The sequence below is a fragment of the Herpailurus yagouaroundi genome, unplaced genomic scaffold, assembly GCF_014898765.1.
Source record: "Herpailurus yagouaroundi ecotype Mexico unplaced genomic scaffold, PumYag 210, whole genome shotgun sequence".
Taxonomy (NCBI): Eukaryota; Metazoa; Chordata; class Mammalia; order Carnivora; family Felidae; genus Herpailurus; species Herpailurus yagouaroundi.
The window spans coordinates 24,843,145-24,864,661 of NW_024412441.1; the positions used below are offsets into that span (position 1 = coordinate 24,843,145).

Below are 21,517 nucleotides of genomic sequence, written 5' to 3' on the forward strand. Positions count from 1 at the left end.
CCTACCGCCCCCAGGAGTGTCCCCTCCGCAAGATCTCTCCCAGCACCCCGGCCGGCCGCGAAAGGCGGAGCGGACGCCTGGCGCACTAAGAGTGACGTCAAACGAGGCCCCGCCCGTTACATCACTTCCGGGACGCTTCCTTCGCGGAGCCTTGTGGGTAGCCGGCCGGGGTCTCCTGGCGACGACGATGGCGGGGGATGTGGGCGGTCGCAGCTGCACTGATTCGGAGCTGCTGCTGCACCCGGAGCTGCTGTCCCAGGAGTTCCTTCTCCTCACCCTGGAGCAGGTCGGGCGCGCCGAGGCGGGTGGGCCTGTTTGGGAGAGAGGTTCGGACTTGAGCCGGCCCCAAGTAATCCTGAGTGGCAGCGGACACACCCGCCGCCGTCGCTTGTCCCGCCTGGTTTGTGTCAGCGTCCACTCCACACGGACCGACCAGGTCTCCCCACGCCCCTATCCGGGAAAGAGACGTCCTTAGACTATCAGGGATTCCTGGGAATTAGGACTTCTCTTTTTTGGGGTCTCTCATGGCTCCGACACAGAAGTCCTAGGCGACCCCCGCGGCCTGGATGTGAGCAAGGGCCTGGGAAAGAATCGTAGTAGCAATGAAGGGTAGTAATCAGAGACTGTCAGGGCTGGGAAGCATCGGAGAAATCGCCCTTTTTTCATAGTGTCGCCTCGTTTAAAGATGAAACTGAGTCTCGGAGAGGTGAAGTGACATATTTAAGGTCGCACCACCGGTAAGTGGTGCAGCCAGGAGGAGAAACCAGGACTCCTGGCTCTCAATGTAGCATATCCTCTTTTCGAGCTAATGTGGCCTCTAATAGTCAACAAAAGATAAGACAAAAGAAGTGATGAGTTCGGTTTAAAGTGGTAGAGAATTACTGAAAGTTTCCTTGTGGTTTCAAGTAGCTTGCTTTGTGGTTTTCCTTGTGTTTTCTCCTCAGTACTCTTTCTCTAACTTCCTCAAGTGCCCTGCAGATGTATTGATATCAATTACCCTTCACCTGCAGTTCTCACACTTTTTAAGTACATCAGAATCACTCTAGGGTTCATTAAAATACAGATTGCTGGGCTCCATCCCCAGAGTGTCTGATTGAGTAGGTCCGGGGTGTGGCCTGAATATTGGCATTTTTAACAAGTTCTTGCTGCTTGTCCAGGGACCACAGTTTGAGAATCACCACCCTGGAGCAGTGCGTCCCAAACTAACATGCCTATGAATTCCCTAGGAATGTTATCCAGGAGACTCTCCAGGGTTTTTCCGTATCTCTAAGTGTATAGAGGGTGAAAATTGATAACAAAGGGTGGTCAAGTATAAGAGAGAAAAGTACTACTTGTGCTTTTAAATTTGGAAGGAAACAGTAAGTGGGATAATTATCAGAGCACAAAGATTGGGCTTGTTTTGCCAGTTAAGCTGAGCACATATGTTTCCAAGCTTTTCTGAATTGCAGTTGAGGAGTCCATGGTCTCATTACCATCTTCGTTTTCCTTCCTAAATCCAAACTCTATCCATAGCTACTCCTTCTCTTTATGCTGTATGTTTTCTGTGATGTTGAGAGCAAATTGGAAAATGAGGGAGAATGAGGTAATATTGACAAGGTTGATGGACAGTGACCGGAAGCTACTCGAAAGGACTGGTGATGGGCACCTGAGTGGCTCAGTAAGTAGGGCCACATTCTCTCTCTCTCTCTCTCACTCAAAAATAAATAAACATGAAAAAAAAATTTTAAGTACTAAAAATAAAAAGAAAGGACTGATGAAAACGTAAAAGGGAGGTTGTAATGACGCACTGTTGTGATGGTCATCAGTAAGGGACTGCGGTTTCCATCTGTAGGGCCATCTGAAATCTTGGTGGTTAACTTCAACTTAAGCATTATTAGGGAGACATGGGAAACAATATACAGCCCACGCTTTGATCGTGATGGTAACACTCTGGGTGACCTTTGACAGCAGGTAGTAAATTGTCATCACTGTTGGAATTCTTTTGTCCGGTTTCCCCAGGCAGTCTCCCATTTTCAGTTTACGTCCTAGATTAAGATGATGCTGCTGGGGGGCGCCTGGGTGGCTTGGTCGGTTGGGCATCCGACTTTGGCTCAGGTCATGATCTCACGGCCTGTGAGTTCGAGCCCCGCATTGGGCTCTGTGCTGACCGCTCAGAGCCTGCAGCCTGTTTCAGATTCTGTGTCTCCCTCTCTCTCTGCCCCTCCCCTGTTCATGCTCTGTCTCACTGTCTCAAAAATAAATAAACGTTGAAAAAAAAAAAAAAAAGATGATGCTGCTGGAAATGGTCTTCGCGCCTGGTATGCTGGCTGACCAGATGTGAGCTGCAGTCCTTGTCATAGTGAACGTGTGGCCATTGTCTTTAAGATGCGGCTGAACCTGATGTTTGCAGAGCTGAATCTCTTAATAATAGTACTTCTTAGAGAACTGTATAGGACTGCGGTGTACTTGAAGTCCCTGTAAGTCCGTGTAAGACTTAGATAACAATCTCTGACTTAAATAACAAATTTTGTAATTATATTAAATATATAATAATTGGAAATTTAAATTATGAGTATATTATATTGATTTTTATGGTTATAAATTATAAATAAGATTATATATTATACGATACATTTTATGATTATAAGTAACTATATATTATATAATTACTAAATTTTATTATTATAAAATTTGTTATTTAAACAGAAACGTTCTACCGTGTTATGTAGGTAGTAATTAAAACAAAGGATGTTATTTTGAAATGACTTTTGTTTCCTTCTCCACAGAAGAACATAGCTGTTGAAAATGATGTAAGAATAAACAAAGACAATCTTACTGATCTTTATGTTCAGCATGCAATACCGTTGCCTCAGAGAGATTTGCCAAAGAACAGATGGGGGAAAATGATGGAAAAGAAAAGAGAGCAACATGAGATGAAAAACGAGACTAAAAGGTACTTTTCCGTGGTTCTGGTTTATATGACTTAACAGTTTTGTGTTTCTTCTTTTTCTCCAGGTAAACTTAGGTAAGAAAAATTCATTTGCTCAACAACTATTTATTGAGCACCAGGCACTGTGCTTATAGCACAAATAAAACTGACAGAATTCAGTTTTAATTGGGAGAAACATAATTTAGAAAGTGAAATAAAATATACGGTATGTTACGTAGTGATAAATGCTAAGGAGAAAAGGACAACAGGGAGAGAGATTACCATTTTCGGTAAAGCAGCCAAGAACACAAATGAGAAAAGACATTTCAGCAGAGAAACCTACAAGGTAGGGAGCAAGCTAGCGTTCCAGACAGAATACAAGAGCCAGGAGTGTGCCCATCATAGACCAAGAACAGTAAAGAGGCTATCAAGGCTGGTGTGGAGAGAATCTGAGGGAGAGTAGAGGAAAGAGGTTTATTGGAGGGGAGCAGCAGAAATTGTTGGCTAGATCCCATAAAGCTGTGTAAGTCGTTGTAAGAACTTTGGCTTTGCTCTGAGATGAGGAGCCATTGGAAGATGCTGAGCAGAATGATGACACCATATGATGTACATTTCAACAGCATCACCCTGGCTGTAATTTAAGGTGGGGGGAGGGAGATAGGGAAGTCAAACAGGAGACTATACTGTGATCCAGGCAGTAGATGGTGGTGACTTTGAGTGAGGTAGTGAATTTGGTAAGAGGTGGTCAGAGTCTGGATTTATTTTGGAGGTAGAGCCAACAAGATTTGCTGAACTGGGAGAAAAGGTAGAGTCAAGTTAAGACATTAAGGTCTTTGAATGATGCAGGAACGAAGGAACTGTCATGTAGCTTCGGGGGCACTATTTAAATTTTTTAAATTTCAGAAAATACTTGATAAAACCACAGCAAATAAATTTCCTTTTTAAAAGAAGGCTACCTTTCTTTAACAGTGATAGCTTAATGAGGACAAGGTGTCCTAACATCCCTGAGTGGGCTAGTTATTTCTCTTCCTGTGTCTGTTGTATCCCACGTGGGTGCTATTGATTAACTACTGAACTTATTCTTGGAGGTTTCTGTTTGTAAGGTAGTGTCGATAGGCAGTACACCAGTGATTGTGGGAAAAGATGCAGTGAAGGGTGGGAGCGAGGGAAAATGCTAGTGGTGAGTTGAATAGAGGTTTTAATTTGTAGTTATGAAGAAAAACTCATGATTGACCAGGAGATTATTCCCCCAAGTGTGGAAACCGTTGAAGAATGTAACACGTATGCCCTTAGTCTTTTGGAAAATACAGTCACTCTTTTGATCAGGAACACGTTCAGTTCAGATCGAGGATCCTTTTAGCTTGATGGTTATATACTGGGATAGGCTACTTATTAGAGTTAGCTTTTGTAAATCTTTGGGTTAGGCCAAATATATTTTCAATTTACTTCTGTTGATTCTTAATAAGAAAGATTTTCTTCTTGCTCTGCACATTCAGGCACACTGTTCTAAGCAAAGCTTTCAATACTGTTATACTTCGTATAAAAATCCCTTTAACCCCTCAGTATCCTTTTGGAAGACATCTTTGGCTCTTTAAAAAAAAAAAAACAAAAAAACCACAATTTGACTTTAGAATCAAAACATTAAAGCTGAAGCATCTAAGAGACAATCAGGTATTGTTGAATTGTTTATTAATTTTTTTGTGGACGGACTGAGCTCCTGTGACATCCTCCAGACCACACAGAGCTGGGACCAGATCTACAGCACGGTGCCCAAGCTGGAGCGGGCCTCTGGGCTCTTAGGTTGAACTCTCACAAGCTGATGCGCTGTTTCCCTTCTGTGGTGACAGTGGGTGTATAGTGAGCTTATTTTTTACCTTCTACCAAATAATGTTCAGTGGTGACCTGAGAATTGGTGAGTTTGGCGAATCACCTAGGATCTGGTTAAAATGCAGATTCTGAATCCGTACAGGTTGAAGCCTCAGATTCTGCATTTCTTGAGAGCTTGTTTGGAGGTTCTAGCAGGGGAGCGCAGCTGCTCGTATACCCTTGACCGAAGAACGGTCCTCCTCTATCGGGGAAGGTCGTCCTCTTCGACCGAGCACGCAGCTTCGGGAGGGACGCACATGGAGCGGTGAGGGAGGAAGGGGACACCCGCCTAGCCAGCCAGATCAGCCAAATCAACCCTGGCGATCAATGGGGTGACAGATGTCGCAGCCAGATCGCCCTCACATCCAGATTCTGCATTTCTTTTTAAAAAAATTTTTTTTTCAACGTTTTTTATTTATTTTTGGGACAGAGAGAGACAGAGCATGAACGGGGGAGGGGCAGAGAGAGAGGGAGACACAGAATCGGAAACAGGCTCCAGGCTCTGAGCCATCAGCCCAGAGCCCGACGCGGGGCTCGAACTCACGGACCGCGAGATCGTGACCTGGCTGAAGTCGGACGCTTAACCGACTGCGCCACCCAGGCACCCCCAGATTCTGCATTTCTTAACAGGCTCCCCAGAGGATGCTTAATGCCCCTGGTCCCTGGACCACACTTGGAGATGTAAGACTAAAGTGTTCTTCCTAATAAATGGCCGCTCAAATTCTTACGTGTTTAATTAAAAGGTTTTGGGGGGCGCCTGGGTGGCGCAGTCGGTTAAGCGTCCGACTTCAGCCAGGTCACGATCTCGCGGTCCGTGAGTTCGAGCCCCGCGTCAGGCTCTGGGCTGATGGCTCGGAGACTGGAGACTGTTTCCGATTCTGTGTCTCCCTCTCTCTCTGCCCCTCCCCCGTTCATGCTCTGTCTCTCTCTGTCCCAAAAATAAATAAAAACGTTGAAAAAAAATTTAAGAAAAAAAAAAATAGAAGGTTTTGGTTTTTTTTTCCCCCCAAGAACAAATGTGTTGTGTCCCGAGGTGTCATGAATAATGGACAAATGAACGCTCTTATAATTTGTCTTTGTGATTCAGAGTGGAAATTTGGTTTTCAGAAGCTAAATGTGAAGACTTGCTGAATTTTAACATTAAAACTTTATAAATGTTATAGTTACAGTTTAGAAAATGCCTTGGCTTTAGAGATCTTTAATGAATAGAACAGAATGTTCTGTCTCGTTTGTAGACTGCTACTGTAGTAGTCTTGCTATAGTTTTCTAGGTTATTATCCTTTTTAAAGTAATAATTGATACATAGTCAAGATAATTCTGTCAATTAGAGGGTGATTTTTAAAACTTAAAAAAATTTTTTTTAGTTACTTAGGAATCTTGTTTTTAAGTCCTAGGGTTAATTTGTCGGCCGATGTTTTCAAAATATTTGTATCTTGTGTGTACATTAAAGCTAACTTACGTTTCTTGTCAGTAAATACCTTAAACGTCAAAGCCCTAGAATATTACCATTTCATTTAGGGTGAACATAGAAAATTTGATTCCCAGTAGTCCTGTTTAAAATAGGTTAGTCTTAGCAATGTTTTTTTGGCCATTGTTTTAGCTTTGAGTTCCTGTGAACGAATGGGTTTGCTGTTCCAATTATGTTTTCCGTGAATACATCTCTGTGATTGCAGGAGTGGCACTGTGGATGGGTTAAGGAAAAGGCCCCTCATTGTGTTTGATGGAAGTTCAACCAGAACAAGCATCAAAGTGAAAAAGACAGAGAATGGAGATAATGATCGACTCAAGCCTCCCCCTCAGGCAAGCTTTACCAGTAATGCCTTTCGAAAATTACCAAATTCGTCTTCCAGTGTTTCACCCCTAATTTTGTCTTCCAATTTGCCTGTGAACAATAAAACGGAACACAATAATAATGACACTAAACAGAACCATGACTTAATGCATAGGAAAAGTCCTTTGGGTCCTGCAAAGTCCCCACCTTTGTCCCCTGTTGGAACTACTCCAGTGAAGTTAAAGCGAGCTGCTCCTAAGGAAGAAGCGGAGGCCGTGGTAAGTGTGCAGAAGTTTCTGGGCTCATGGGAGATGTGAATGAAATCTTCGAGCAGTCTGCCTCATAGCTCAGGTGGGAGAGCAGTGCCACAAGCAGATCTTGAACTCTTAAATGATCTTACTTTTTACATGTCCTTTCTCGTGTTTGAATCCTGGAAGTATAAAATCCATGATGATAAGTTAACATTTTTTAAAGTCTACTCGATTTCTTTCTTTTTTTTTTTCTATATTTATTTAATTTATTTTTTAACCTACATCTGAGTTAGCATATAGTGCAACAATGATTTCAGGAGTAGATTCCTTAATGCCCCTTACCCATTTAGCCCATCCCCCCTCCCGCAACCCCTCCAGTAACCCTATGTTTGTTCTACATATTTAAGAGTCTTATGTTTTGTCCCCGTCCCTGTTTTTATATTATTTTTGCTTCCCTTCCCTTATGTTCATCTGTTTTGTATGTAAAAGTCCTCATATAAGTGAAGTCATACTGTCTTTCTCTAATTTTGCTTAGCATAATACTGTCTAGTTCCATCCTCATCATTGCATATGGCAAGATTTCAATCTTTTTGATTGCTGAGTAATATTCCAGTGTGTGTGTATGTGTGTGTGTGTGTGTGTGTGTGTGTGTGTGTATACACATGTACCTATATATAGATATATATAGATATATACATATACATATACATATATATACACACACATACATACATACATATACACACCACATCTTCTTTATCCACTCACCCATTGATGGACATTTGGACTCTTTCCATAATTTGGCTTTTGTTGATAATGCTGCTATAAACATTGGGGTGCATGTGCCCCTTCAAATCAGCATTTTTATATCCCATGGATCAATTCCTTCTAGTACAATTACTGACCCTTAGGATAGTTCTATTTTTAATATTTTGAGGAACCTCCATACTATTTTCCAGACTGTCTGCACCAGTTCACATTCCCACCAACAGCACAAAAGAGATCCTCTTTCTCTGCATCCTCACCAACATCTGTTGTTGCCTGAGTTGTTAATGTAATCCATTCTGACAGGTGTGAGGTGGTTATTTCATGGTGGTTTTGATATATATTTCTCTGATGATGAGTGATGTTGAGCGTTTTTTCATGTGTCAGTTAGCCATCTGGATGTCTTTGGAGAAGTGTCTATTCATGTCTTTTGCCCATTTCTTCACTGGATTATTTGTTTTTTGGGTGTTGAGTTTGATAAGTTCTTTATAGATTTTGGATACTAACCCTTTGTTTGATACGTCGTTTGCAAATGTCTTCTCCCATCCTGTCGGTTGCCTTTTAGTTTTGCTGATTGTTTCCTTCGCTGTGCAGAAGCTTTTTATTTTGATGAGGTCCCAATAGTTCCTTTTTGTTTTTGTTTCCCTTGCCTCTGGGGACAAGTTGAGTAAGAAGTTGCTGCAGCCGAGGTCAAAGAGGTTTTTGCCTGCTTTCTCCTCGAGGATTTTGATGGCTTCCTGTCTTACATTTAGGCCTTTCATCCATTTTGAGTTTATTTTTGTGTCTGGTGTAAGAAAGTGGTCCAGGTTGATTTTTCTGCATGTCGCTGTCCAGTTCTCCCAGCACCACTTGCTGAAGAGACTGTCTTTATTCCATTGGATACTCTTTCCTGCTCTCTCAAAGATTAGTTGGCCACACATTTGTGGGTCCATTTCTGGGTTCTCTATTCTCTTCCATTGATCTGAGTGTGTTCTTAGGCCAGTACCATACTGTCTTGATTACAGCTTTGTAATACAGCTTGAAGTCTGTGTACACTCGATTTCTTTCTGCTTAAAATGTGTGAAGAGAGTGTCTTAGGCACTTTTCCTAGCGTTTTCTCATTTAGATCCTTTATCTTGGAACTAAAAGAGGAAAATATTCCTTTGTTAGCAAAGCTCAGAATGTTAAGCAGTTTGCCCAGGGTCACATATTTATTAAGTAGCGTTTTAGAGCTTGACCTTTAGTCTGTCTGTTTTGCACTTATCTTAAACCACACTAGAGTGTTTAGGATTTATCACTTACCTCCCCTTCTCAAATTTACCTACCCTTGGAGGGTAGAGGAAGTTTAGGGGAATCTACTGTGTTGGACTGTGTTATAGTTAACCATTTAGATGCTTGGATTTCATATACTGGCAAATTTGGTAGAGATAGGCAATATATTTAGAATTTACTTAGGGTTTAATTGTTGAGATTGTGTGTGTGTGTGTGTATATTTGATCCTTCCCTAGACATGTCAGAAAATTATTTTACTTTTAAATATCCAGTTTTATAGCTTTTATTTCTTGTCTTAGTCTATTTAGGCTGGTATGACAAAAAAACAACTTTGATTGGTTGGCTTACACAGCAAACATTTATTTTTTATAGTTCTAGAGGCTGGGAAGTCCAGAATCAAGGCGCTGACAGGTTCAGTGTCTGGTGAGGGCCCACTTCCTGGTTCATAGCTGGCTGCTTTTCGCTGTGTTCTCACCTGGTGGAAGGAGCTAGTAAGCTCTCTGAGGTCTCTTTTATGAGGGCCCATTCATCAGAGCTCCTCCTTGTTATTTAAGCACCTCCTAAAGGCCGTGCCTCCTCATACCATCACCTTGGGGGTTAGGTTTCAAAATGGGACTTCCGAGGGGACACAGGCATTCAGTCTCTGTAGTATTCCTGTAGTATACAGTGACTTTATTATCCTCTTGGAATTGTGTGTCCAAAGGATCAAGACTCAGACTAGTTCCAACATTCTAAAATAGCAGACCCTGAAAAAAGAAAACTATTGTGAGTGTGACCAGCTCATGCTTCTTATGTTAGTTCATCCTTTCAGTGACCCTGTGACATAGCACAGGTCTTTTTCTCATCTCGCAGATGAGGAAATAGAATCTCAGATAATTTAAATAAAGTTGTCCAGGGTGTCAGAGTTACTAAGTGGCCAGGCTGCAGTTGGAATTCAGGTCTGTCTCACCTCAGTGCATGCACCTTTGACACCGGGCTGCCTCTAGACTGATGGACTTCAGTCGCTTCTGTGGGAAGTGGGAGAAGGGTGTCAGATAAGAGAGGGAAGAATAAGAGAAAAGGTAGGAGGAAGAATCTAGACCTCAAAAATAAGAGTTAGCCTCGAGGATCTTTTCTTTCGGTCTGTTAGAAAGCATTTTTCTACTCAAAAATTTTACTCCTTCAGAGGTTTGTTTTATTTATTTTTTAAATAATGAGTGTTAAGATCTTGGATTGTGAATTTGAGGAAGGCGATGGGGCAGGCAGGAAGGAAGCAGGTCTGGAGCCTTCAGTGCTTTTCAGTTCTGAATGCACCTTAGAATTACCTGGAGGAGCTTCCTGAAAACCCAGACAGACGTCAGAGCTTCATTCCTGCCACCTCCCATGGATTCTGACTTAATTGGTTGTGGGATAAGGCCCCGGTCTGGGCATGTTTGTAAGTGCCGTGGGCGATTCTAATTTGCAGACGTTAGAACCACAGCTGGAAAAAAGGGTGGCAGGGGGCTGGCTTTTTTTCCCCAAGCTCCTAAAGTCTTTTCCCACCAGATGGCAGCAGTGATCTACTGTGCATAGATTAGTAGTACACTTCGGTGGTTTAGAGTGCTCATTTCAAGTTATTCTCTGCCATTTCTGCAAGTATATACTGATTTCTGTTCATGTCTTTTCAGAATAACCTGAAGCCCCCAGAAGCAAAGAGGAAGATACAGCATGTTACATGGCCATGAAGGAAAGTTTCCAAAAATGTAAATATAACTGTAACTGTAGTTTTTCAAGCAAGTTCACATATATTGACAGTATTTACAGAGATCCTGATTATTGTGGAATTTTCCAAAGAGGTTTCAAATTAGGTTTGAAAAAAGTCTTTCCTTTTCCCTTCCTCCTTTTTTGTTTTTTTTAATTTTTGCATTTTGTTCCCTGATTTGGAAGGAATTTCTTTTTCAACAAGTGGCTTAGTGTGAGTCATTTATAGCGATCCTAGTCAATTATTAGCTGCAAGTCTGGTATAAAGCATCTGATGACTTTTAAGAATTATTCTCATTAGCCTGTTTTAGTCTTTGGGGAAATTTGAGGTTTTGTTTAAGCTCAAATCTTCTGGAAGTTCACCATTTTTATTTCTTTTCCCTAGCAAAAGAATTTGACAGTTTATCCCAACATTTTAGTAAATACTGCCAAACTCCTCAAGGTTCACCAATAAAGCATATTTGTAGTGCTGCCGATAAACTATTCAGAATATACAGATGAAACTGCTGTTCTCCAAGTGCTTACATTGCCTTTCCCCATAAAAATCAAAAGGTAAATCAGCGCTTGCTGTTGCTCCTTCCCTTGAAGTCCCGACAGGATTGGTCTGTTAGGAGCCGACTGGTCGTTCTCACAGCTGGTCTGCCCTTTAAGATGTCCTGGCCGTGTAGTAGCCCTACCTGCTGTTTTCATGAGCAGTCTGTGATCTCACTCTGAGCGCAGGGATCGCTCCTTCCCTGGTGCTGCAGCTTTTCAAAAAGAAGCCAACTGTAAAGCCTTCAGGTGTGGTCATGTTCAAGATGGCACCCGATGGCAGAAGGTTTAGAGAGTAGGAAGAGGGGGATGGAATTCTAGAACTTCAGAGAGTCCAGGAAGGATAGTGGTGAGAGGGAAGCTTAGTGTCATCTGGAGTAGGCAGAAGACGAGAAGATACTGAGGCCAGAAGTCACCCCAGAGTGGCAGCATGGGAGACGAGTACCAGCTGGACGGGGCTCCCTGCTGGGGTGACGGGGACAGCTCCCCGCAGGACTGTCTGTCACACGCACAAGTTATCCACTGAGGTTGTGTGTTCCTGTTGGAATGGTGTCACCATCCCATTTGTGTGGTGGGAATCAGTGGGAAAGTAGGGTATATCTTAGAGCCGTGAGTTCTCATGTCCACGTTTTGCCTTGTATTTCTAACCAAGTGCAGAGGATACTTTATACTTTTTTCCTTATGTGATCGATCTTCAAATTGGGGTTTGCCTTTTCTTTACTTCTGACAGCAGTCTCGTTCCTCTTTTGATTTGTTAACGCAAGTATTTTAGTTCAGCTCTCAAATAGCCTTACAAAAAATTCATTCAGCCTTGCAGGTACATATGGTACTAAAACTTTAACCCTACGGTTTTTAGCCGTTCTGCCTTTATCCAGTCGATAAATCTATACATACGAGACAAAATTGGTACATACGATGTGTTGCATGTTGTGCTAAATCAGTAACTACATAGTTACCTGCGGGGCTGATGCGCGTAATACTGTTGAAGGACAACTGTAACCCTCTACATAACTGTAAAAGGAGATTTTAAAAGTGCAGATTTTAGAGTAGAATGACAGATTTTTGTATTCAGTTGTCCCTGCTGCTCCCATCTGCATTCTCTCTTAGTTAAGAGAGAGTTAGCCATTTGACAGTTTTAAGTCAGTGGAAACTTATTTTTAGTTACTCAAGAAAATTAATTTTTAATTTGTATATTTAACTTACAGAGTAGGTTGGTAATAACAGCTGAACTGTGTAACATTGTTGCTTCAAATTGAAGTTTATATTACGAACATTCAGAATCAATGCTCATATAGCAGCATATTATTGGGCTATTTTGAGTTTGAAATGTGGAGAAGTGGGAAACCATGGACTGTGTATTACCTAATGCTGACATCTCAGAGCGCTGTGCCTTCTCAAGGTGTTTACATACAGCTGGTCTTGAGATGTCTTCCTCCACATGACGAAGCCTACTGAATGATGGGACTTTGAGGCAGAAGTGTCGGCAATCTTAGGTTTTGAAGGGTTCCTTTGGTGTGCTTTAAAGCTTACAAGGAATTGAGTTGAATGGCAAACGACTTTGGAATACTCTTGACTCACGATCATTGTAATATTGTTACTATCGATTTCCTGTTTCAACAGAGCCAGCTTTTTTTGGGGGGGGGGTGGTAGGCAGACGAATGGCATTCGAGTCAGTGAGTGGCTTCTGAGGTGTAGTTATGAGCACTTGACCACTTCTGCCACTGGCAGGTGGTCTTGCTCTTCCCCAGCTTCTTTGTTCTCGGTTTCTTTTTTCTTATTCTCCTTTCCCATATTTTAACTTTCTTTGCTTCTATTCTCCATCCTCCTTTCTGCAGACCCTAAGCATCAGGCTTAGGTTTGCGGGTCATAATGCCTGGCCCTACGCATTCATTGAGGAGTGAAGATAGGATAACCCCCGTTCCTCTTACATTTGAGGGATCATAGACTGCCGCGTGAATTCTGGAAGTCTCCAGCCCCTGCAACACCAAAGGCCCTAAATTGCTTCCCAGTGGCCGTAAAGGCAGTACAGTTTACCAAAATAGCTTTATTAATCTAGACGGCTACGAGACACTTTGGAAAGTTGGTTCAACTACCACTATGAGGCCATAATATTTTTGCTAGTATTAAAATTCCTCAGAATTGTAATTATTATTTGAAATAATATTTTGGTTGACTTCGTTTTCTGAGAGATGATTCTAAAACTGGTCTAGAGACTCATTCAATAGCAATGACCTTTTAAAAACTTACATTAAGTAAAACTGCCAGTAGCTTAAATCATACACGTGTAAGAGCTTCCTCTATTTACTACTGTGGACCTTCAGTAATTTTAAGAGGTTACAAAACGGTCAAAATGTTTTTAAGCGTGCTCTTTTATTAAATGCTTGTGCAGGTTTTGTAATTCAGTACAGAGAGTTTAACCTTGTAATGTACATTTTTGTATGTAAAGGTCTTTTAAGTAGCCTTATCCTTATTTAAATAAACTGAATAAAATTATTGAGTAGGTCTGTCATTCATAAAAAAATAAAGTGGAAAAACATTCTGTAATGACTTGGTCTCCTTTTATTTGAGCAGACTATCCAGTGGAAAAGTGTCATTCTTTATAGTACGACCTCTGTACCAGAATTGACTGGGATCGGGCATGATCCCCACAGTCCAGCCACGTCTTGGGGACCCTACCGTGAAATGCTGGGGGCTACAGTGGCCTGGCGTTCAGGAGAGCCTGACGCCACAGGGGCTGACACACCGACTGCCACTATTCTTTGGTAGACGGAAACAAGTCCCTCAGACCTTATCCTGTGTAAGCTTTCTTAACAAACTGGAACAAACCAGAGGTTCAGGCGAAAGGATTATTTGCGTTTGGGGTGGTCTTTATTTTTTTATTTTATTTTATTTTATTTTGTTTAACGTTTTTTTATTTATTTTTGAGACAGAGAGAGACACAGCATGAACGGGGGAGGGGCAGAGAGAGAGGGAGACACAGAATCGGAAGCAGGCTCCAGGCTCTGAGCCATCAGCCCAGAGACCGACGCGGGGCTCGAACTCACAGACCGCGAGATCGTGACCTGAGCTGAAGTTGGACGCTCAACCGACTGAGCCACCCAGGCGCCCCTGGGGTGGTCTTTAAAGAGTAAATCTCTAAACTGGTCATCTTAATGTTGGAAACCGAAGCTCTAAATTAACTGACTTGTAAAAACACCTCAGGTTACTTTACCTTGAATTTTAAAAAATAGGTCATTTTTGGGGAGGGGACAGAAGAGACAAATTTATGTTCATTTACCTTGTTTTTACTAAAGTGCTATTTACTGAAGTGCTCTGCTTTTCCAGCTGTTAAACCTGGCTGTCTATTGTGGCAGAAAAAACAAAGGTGTGAGTTAATTATGTTCCTGCTCAATGAAATAATGGATGATCATAATGACAGAAAGAAAATCAAACCGAGAAATGAAATCGTGAGAGATGGGGAATGTAGGGTGAAGAGCTGCTTTAAATATAGTGGTTGCAGGGTGCCTGGGTGGCTCAGACACTTGAGCATCTGACTCTTGATTTCAACTCCGGTCATGATCACAGGGTTGTGGGATTGAGCCATGTGTGGAGCCCGCTTAAGATTCTCTGTCTCCCTCTGCCCCCTCCCCAGCTTGTGCTCTAGCTCTCTCAAAAGGAAAAAAAGAGAGAGAGAGAGAGAGAGAAAGAAAAATGAAGAAAGAAATGTATGTTAGGAAAGACCTCTTTGAAGAAATTTAAAAACATTTTTTAAATTCTCTTTTAATTTTAAGTAAACTCCACCCAACATGGGGCTCCGACTCACGACTCCAAGATTGAGAGTTGCATGCTCTACGGGCAGCCAGCCAGGTGCCCGCCAAAGAGATTATTTTTAAGGGGACAGTTAAGGAAAGCTTTCAGGAAAAGCATTGTACACGTGATAGATTTTAAATGTCTACATATTCTTTGTTGCTCCTTCTGTCAGACATGGAGTCTGTTTCCTGCTGCTCGAATATAGATTGGTCTTGTGATTTGCTTTCATCACATGAATGCTCCTCTCACTCTGGGACCCCTACTGCAGCCACCTGAGAGAGCCACTTTTCTAGTATGCTAGAAAAACATACTAGCCAACAGCACTGACCACCAGGTGTGACTTAATCCCCCATCCCCGCTCCAGCTGCCCCATGAGTGTCCAAGGTGAGACCAGCCCAGATAGACTCTGAACATCCTGAGTGAACAGAATAGGGGCTACATTAAAGCCACGCCAAGTGTCGCGGATGGTTTCCTGCCTGGCATTAGATAACAGATACCGGACAAGAAGAGTGAAAGCAGAGAGACTTCATAGGATTTTAGAACGAAAAAAAAAGATTTCAGAATAGAAAGACTGTGCAGCTCCAATCAGTGAAAATAGCAGGAAGCGTAGTTTAAAATGCAGCCAAAGCAGGTAGGCAGGAGCCGGATTTTGTGGGCCACGCTAAGGACTTTGGGTTCGATTCTAAGGGCAACTGGAAGCCGTCAACTGTTCAGACTTGACCAAGCATTTAGCCAAAAGACAGAAATAAGACTGGCTCAATAAAGTATGTAATAGCTCTAAGCATCTTTTTCTCTAGTAAAATTATCCAAGTTTTTTCATTTTGTTTTTCAGTCCATTTGCACTAAAATATTTCTGTTTCTTTGGCTAATGATTAAACCTTAAGAGACTAAAACACCACTTGTGGCAAAAGAGATTTTTTGTAAATGTAGAAACACCGTATCTAGCCAAGCCTTCTGTTACGCCCGTCCTGCCCTGCTATAGGATTTTTTTTTAAATAAACTTTTAAAAAATCAACCTTTCATTTTAGGAACGTTCGAGATTTGTAGAAAAATCGCCAGGAAAGGATAGAGACTTCCCGTATACTGCACGCCCAGTTTTCCCTATTACTGATCGACATCGGTCCCGTCAATACCGGTCCTTTATTGTTAGCTGAAGTCCGTAAGTTTATTCATATTTGCTTAATTTTTTACCTAATGTTATTTTTCTGTCCCAGAATCCCATCCAGGACACCACCTTATCTGTAGTATCTGGTACCTGCATACATTAGGAGTACGTATAGACTCCTCCGTAGGGTCTCCTCAGACTCCTTCTTGGCTGTGACCGTTGCTCCGATTCTCCTTAGATTTTGGATGACCTTGACTGTTTTGAGGCATGCTGGTTAGATAGGTGTGGAAGGTCCCTCCGTTCAAATTTGTCTCATGTTCTCATGACTAGACTGGGGTTATGGATTTGGGAGGCAACATCACCGAGGTAAAGTTCCACTGTCCTCCCACGTTAAGGGTACGTGCTGTCAACGTGACTTAACTGCTTTTGCAGTGTTAGTCTTGGTCACCTGGCTGAGGTACTCTGTGTCGGGTTAATGCAGAGCTACTCTTTTTCCTCCTCTTCCTACTGACTCTTTGGAAGGAAGACCTGAGGAGAGCATTATTCTCCACCTTATGGGCCAAGCGTTCCACATAAATGACTTGTGATTACTCTGTGCAGATTGATCTATTCGCCCTTATTTATTTACTTAATAACTTATGTCAGTGTCGACTTGGACTCTTACACTTTGGGTTATTATCTAATGCCTTCTTATTTTTTTTCTCCAGTTGTTCCAGATTTGGCCATGGGGAACTTTCAGCTGTCTCCTGTGTCCCTTTCTTGGCTCATCCTTGTGGTTTCTTCTGAGCCCTTCCTTACTTTCTAGTGCTTCCAGCTGCTGTAGGTTCATCTTGTGAGGTTCCTGCCCCCGTCCTAAACTCAGCCATTCCTCCACAGAGTCTTGGTTCCTTTTACTGACGAATGGTGTTAGCAAGATCTGGACACTGAGAGTCGGGCGTCGTTGCTTCTAGATCTCAACTGACAGAGCAAAGAAATAGATGTGTGTGTATACTAACCATGTAGATACACGCATCTTAAACATCTCTCTATAAAGTAAGTTTAACATAAGTTCATACTGATATCTCCAACTTGAATCCATTACCTGTGGATCATTCCAGGCTTCCCTTGCTTGTCTGTAACCTCCCACCCCAACAGTGAGAAACTTGGCTCCCACCGTCCACCATCCATTTCCTTCATCGTTCAATTCCAGCACTCCAGCAGCTGCAGAATTGTTAGCCTGAATCCGTGTGCAAAACGTTACCAATTAGGGTATGGCGCTTATGCCTAGTTCCGTTTGCTTTTATTTTGACAGATTCCTCTCATTTCCTCTCATTTAAGTCATTATCACTTGATGGGTTTGCGGTTTTACCATTGTAATGAAAAAGAGACTGTCAAGTTAACTTTTCTCTATTTTCTTAATCGCAAACAAAGTGAACTCCCTGGAAAAACGTATCATTCATTCAACAGGTGTTTGCTGTGTTTTCACACTCTTACAAGGCATCCTTATAAGACACGGCCCCTGCCCTCAAAGGGTTTTATCCTTTGATCAATCCCAATTGTTTCAGTCTAAGTATTCAAATAATTTGAGAAGGAATCTGAAGAACATTTAATAGTTCAAGTCACGGTATTCTGCATTCTAGATAGTTTACTAGTTATGTCTTTAATTCTTTGAAACCTGAGGAAGCCAACACAAAACAGAATGGATTTTTGTTTTAGAAGATCCGCCGGGGGAAAATAATTAATGAGTTAAAAATTAATTTACATGCCCTGTGTTTGAGACAAATCAAAACATAGGTTAGTGTTGGATTGGGTAGTTGAAGGCCCCACATGTGCAGGTATGGCGTCGCATGGGCAGGGGGGCCCTGAGGAGGGGCCTGTCCTGTTCCCTGGCCTCTCCACCACCTCTCCAGTGGGGAGCAGAAAGTGTAGGGGGGCAGAAGGAAGAGAGGCTTGCGTTTTTTGTTTTTTTTTGTGGTTTTTTTTGATAGTTGACCTATATTAGTTTCAGATGTACAGCCTAGTGATTAGACAATAACGTATATTATAAGACGCTCACAGTAAGTATAGTCACCATACAGCGTTATTACGCTATTGGCGACCATGTTCCCTGTGCTGTACTTTTCATCCCCATGACTTCTTTATTTTACAACTTATTTATTTATTTTATACCTCTTAATCCCCTTTACCTATTTCCCCCCATCTCCCCACGCCCACCCCCTCTGGTAGCTACCCATTTGTTCTCTGTATCTAGGAGCCTGTCGCTGTTTTTTGTTGTTGTTGCTGTGTGTTCGTTTGTCTTGTTCCTGGATTTTTTTTTTATTCATATGCTTTTTTTCTTTTAAAGAAGTGTGTTTTTTTTTTTTAAGTTTATTTATTTTGAGAGAGAGAGAGAGAGAAACAGAGAGAGTGGGGGAGGGACAGAGAGAGAAGGAGAGAGAGAGAATCCCTGGCAGGCTCTGCAGTGTAAGCGCAGACCCGGATGTGGGGCTCGAACTCACAAACCATGAGATCGTGACCTGAGCCGAAGTCAGATGCTTAACTGACTGAGCCACCCAGGCGCCCCTTTATTCACATGCTTCTAACTGTAATTGCTGATAGATGTCTGGGGAGAAAGTTACACTGCTCCTATTTTTGTAACAGGGTTTTATTTGTCATTCTCTCCCAGTTGCTTTGCCACTCTTAAGAAGATCATTTTCAGGGTGCCTGGGTGGCTCAGTCGGTTAAGCGTCCGACTTCGGCTCAGGTCACGATCTCACGGTTCGTGGGTTCGAGCCCTGCATCGGGCTCTGTGCTGACAGCTCAGAGCCTGGAGCCTGTTTCCGATTCTGTGTCTCCCTCTCTCTATGCCCCTCCCCTGCTCATGCTCTGTCTCCCTCTGTCTCAAAAGTAAATAAACATTAAAAAAAATTTTTTTTTAAATAAAAAAAATAATAATAAAAAGAAGATCATTTTCTTAGTTTATGCACATTTTGGCATAGGTATCACCCGGACGTTTCCTCGGTGTTTCAGAAGAACTGCTATGTATTCAGAGATGGCATTTCCCCCATAATCATCTCTTCATGTAAGAAAATAGTTTGTGTTTTATTTTAGATAGATTACCCTCCCTGAAACTGATTAAGTCCAATGATGGGTTTTTCTAGTTCTTCTCCGGTGGAGGTTATTCCGACTGTAAACACAGTCTAATCCAACTTCCTGATTTTACAAAAGAGGACGCTGATACCTGGAGGACGAGTGGCTTCTCTGAAGGCGGGCAGTTTGATTGTGGGCCGAGTGGTGACTAAAACCTACGCCCTTCTGTATTAAACCAGAGGTTGGGTCCCTTTCTGGAAGCCACCCCCATCCCTGCCCTGGGAACAACGTATACAATGGCACCAGCTTTTGGAAAAGCAGTTATTTAAAAGGACAGTCAACTTGGCTGCCACAGGGACGAGATGTAAGTATTATAAAAATGTATAGCAGGGGCGCCTGGGTGGCGCAGTCGGTTAAGCGTCCGACTTCAACCAGGTCACGATCTCGCGGTCCGTGAGTTCGAGCCCCGCGTCAGGCTCTGGGCTGATGGCTCGGAGCCTGGAGCCTGTTTCCGATGCTGTGTCTCCCTCTCTCTCTGCCCCTCCCCCGTTCATGCTCTGTCTCTCTCTGTCCCAAAAATAAATAAACGTTGAAAAAAAAATCAAAAAGAAAAATGTATAGCAGCTGGCTTTTTACTGCCATCAGAAAATTCTCAGTGAGCTAGGAGTCGGGAGACCTGGGTTCTAGTATGTTGGCCTCTGTGTAGTCTCGAGTCAGCTTTCTTCCTTCTGTGCTCCCCCATTTCCTCCTCTGTCAGGAAGCAGACTTCTCTCTGACCCTCAAGTCTCTTCCAGATCTTATTTTCCCATATTTCTACCTTATACGGATCCCAGCGCCCCCATTCTGTCATTTAGTGGCCAGGCAGCAAATGAGAGGTGCCCTCAAGTTCCAACGGGCCTCACTAATGATGTTTGAGAATTGATTTTATGTTTCGCCTGTTTTAAGTTTCCAAAGGAATATGATTAACTGACAACCCAAGTTAATCCCACTTTTATTCTACTTTAGCTAATTTTTAAAAAATCTTCTCAAAGGGAATTAGAATTTATTTATTAGGCTGCTTCATGACTTGTGGGCAGCCCTCTGCTTACAGACTGGGTTGTGTCCATCTGTGGTGAATCAGTGATGTGTTGTTGTTGTTGTTTTTTTAATGTTTGTTTGTTTATTTATTTATTTATTTATTTATTTATTTTTAACATTTATTTTTGAGACAGAGACAGATCATGAGCAGGGGAGGGTCAGAGAAGGAGGGAGGGAGAGAGGGAGACACAGAATCTGAAACAGGCTCCAGGTTCCGAGCTGTCAGCACAGAGCCCGACGCGGGGCTCGAACTCACGGACCGCGAGATCATGACCTGAGCCGACGCGGGGCTCGAACTCACGGACCGCAAGATCATGACCTGAGCCGAAGTCGGTTGCTTAACCATCTGAGCCACCCAGGCACCCCATCAGTGATGTGTTTTAAATACACTCTGGCTTCACCTCTGTTGATGACCAGGCTTTCTCTGCTGACCTCTAGGGTTCTGCTTCACCGCCAGCACTGCGGAGTTTCACAGACATGTCTTTGAAGTTTTATCAGAGATGAAGCTGTCACTAAGGACAGTATTGAGACAGTGGTCATTGGCCTGGCTCCAGGGCTCATTGTATCAGAGCAGATACATTTACCGAGCTGTTTGCTACGGTCAGGGTCCATGCAAGGTCATGTGTGTTAGTAACCATCTCAGGAGATTCCCCGGGTGGAATCTGAAACTGGCCCCCTTGCAGGAGGGCAGGGAGAGACTGAAGAGAAAGGCCGCTCCAGGTTGGTAGGTGACAGTTTTAATAAGCAAAGGGAACTTCTATACGAGGCTTGTCTTGGGTGGCAACGAAGATGAATGGATCCCGGCGCCCAGCCTCCAGGTTGTAAAAGTTGATAAAGACCCCTTAATGGGGTTCCGTCACATATACTGTGTGGGTGTTCTCAACCCCACATCACTATCTCAAGGCCGTGTCCACGGGGCAGCCTCTGGGAGCGGGAAAGGCAAGCTATATTCCCACATTCCATGGACGAGGGAGGGAGCAGGGAGCCTCCGAGTGCCCAGGTCTAGCTCACGTGCCAAACGACAGTCACTTCTCTTTGATGAGTTTCTACAACAGGTGACTGCCTCATGAGGAAACCTGTTTGCTTTCAGTTAGTCTGGTGACTGGATTTTCGTGGTTTGGGTTGAAGGTAAACTAGTAAGAATTTTCCAATATCCTGGGACATCCGGGTGGCTCAGCTGGTTAAGCGTCTGACTCTTGATTTCAGCTCAGGTCATGATCTCATAGTTCATGAGATTGAGCCCCGCATGGGGCTCTGCGCTGACCGTGCAGAACCTGCTTGGGATTCTCTCTCTCCTCTCTCTGTGCCCCTTCCCCCCCCTCAAAATAAATACATAAACTTAAAAATTGTACAGTATCCTAAATACTACCGCCAAGTGTAAGTATGTAATCCTAATAAATATATAACTTGTTCTACAAGAGAGTTCTACATTTTTG

General features: G+C 42.8%; 1 protein-coding gene across 3 annotated transcripts; it reads left to right on the forward strand.

The window, feature by feature from the left end:
• Positions 1 to 48: 48 nt before the first annotated feature.
• On the forward strand, positions 49 to 15,898 carry CUNH2orf49 (chromosome unknown C2orf49 homolog). 3 transcript variants are annotated; one of them, XM_040454128.1, is made up of 5 exons: positions 49 to 286; positions 2,766 to 2,932; positions 6,448 to 6,574; positions 6,701 to 6,823; positions 10,459 to 13,606. In XM_040454128.1, exons 1-5 carry the CDS (start codon positions 188 to 190, stop codon positions 10,513 to 10,515), a joined length of 573 nt encoding a protein of 190 aa, XP_040310062.1. In that variant the 5' UTR covers positions 49 to 187; the 3' UTR covers positions 10,516 to 13,606. The 3 variants fall into 3 exon arrangements, with proteins under 3 accessions (XP_040310062.1, XP_040310061.1, XP_040310060.1); XM_040454127.1 differs by adding an exon at positions 15,880 to 15,898 and having other exon boundaries at positions 133 to 286; positions 6,448 to 6,823; positions 10,459 to 10,533; XM_040454126.1 differs by having other exon boundaries at positions 133 to 286; positions 6,448 to 6,823.
• Positions 15,899 to 21,517: the final 5,619 nt, after the last annotated feature.

Bases quoted from the DNA above. Each gene is read 5' to 3' on its own strand.
- CUNH2orf49 (XM_040454127.1), top strand. From the start codon at position 188: ATGGCGGGGGATGTGGGCGGTCGCAGCTGCACTGATTCGGAGCTGCTG. The intron at 2,933-6,447 runs GTACTTTTCCGT...CTGTGATTGCAG, and splicing joins ATGAAAAACGAGACTAAAAG to GAGTGGCACTGTGGATGGGT. The intron at 6,824-10,458 runs GTAAGTGTGCAG...ATGTCTTTTCAG, and splicing joins AGGAAGAAGCGGAGGCCGTG to AATAACCTGAAGCCCCCAGA.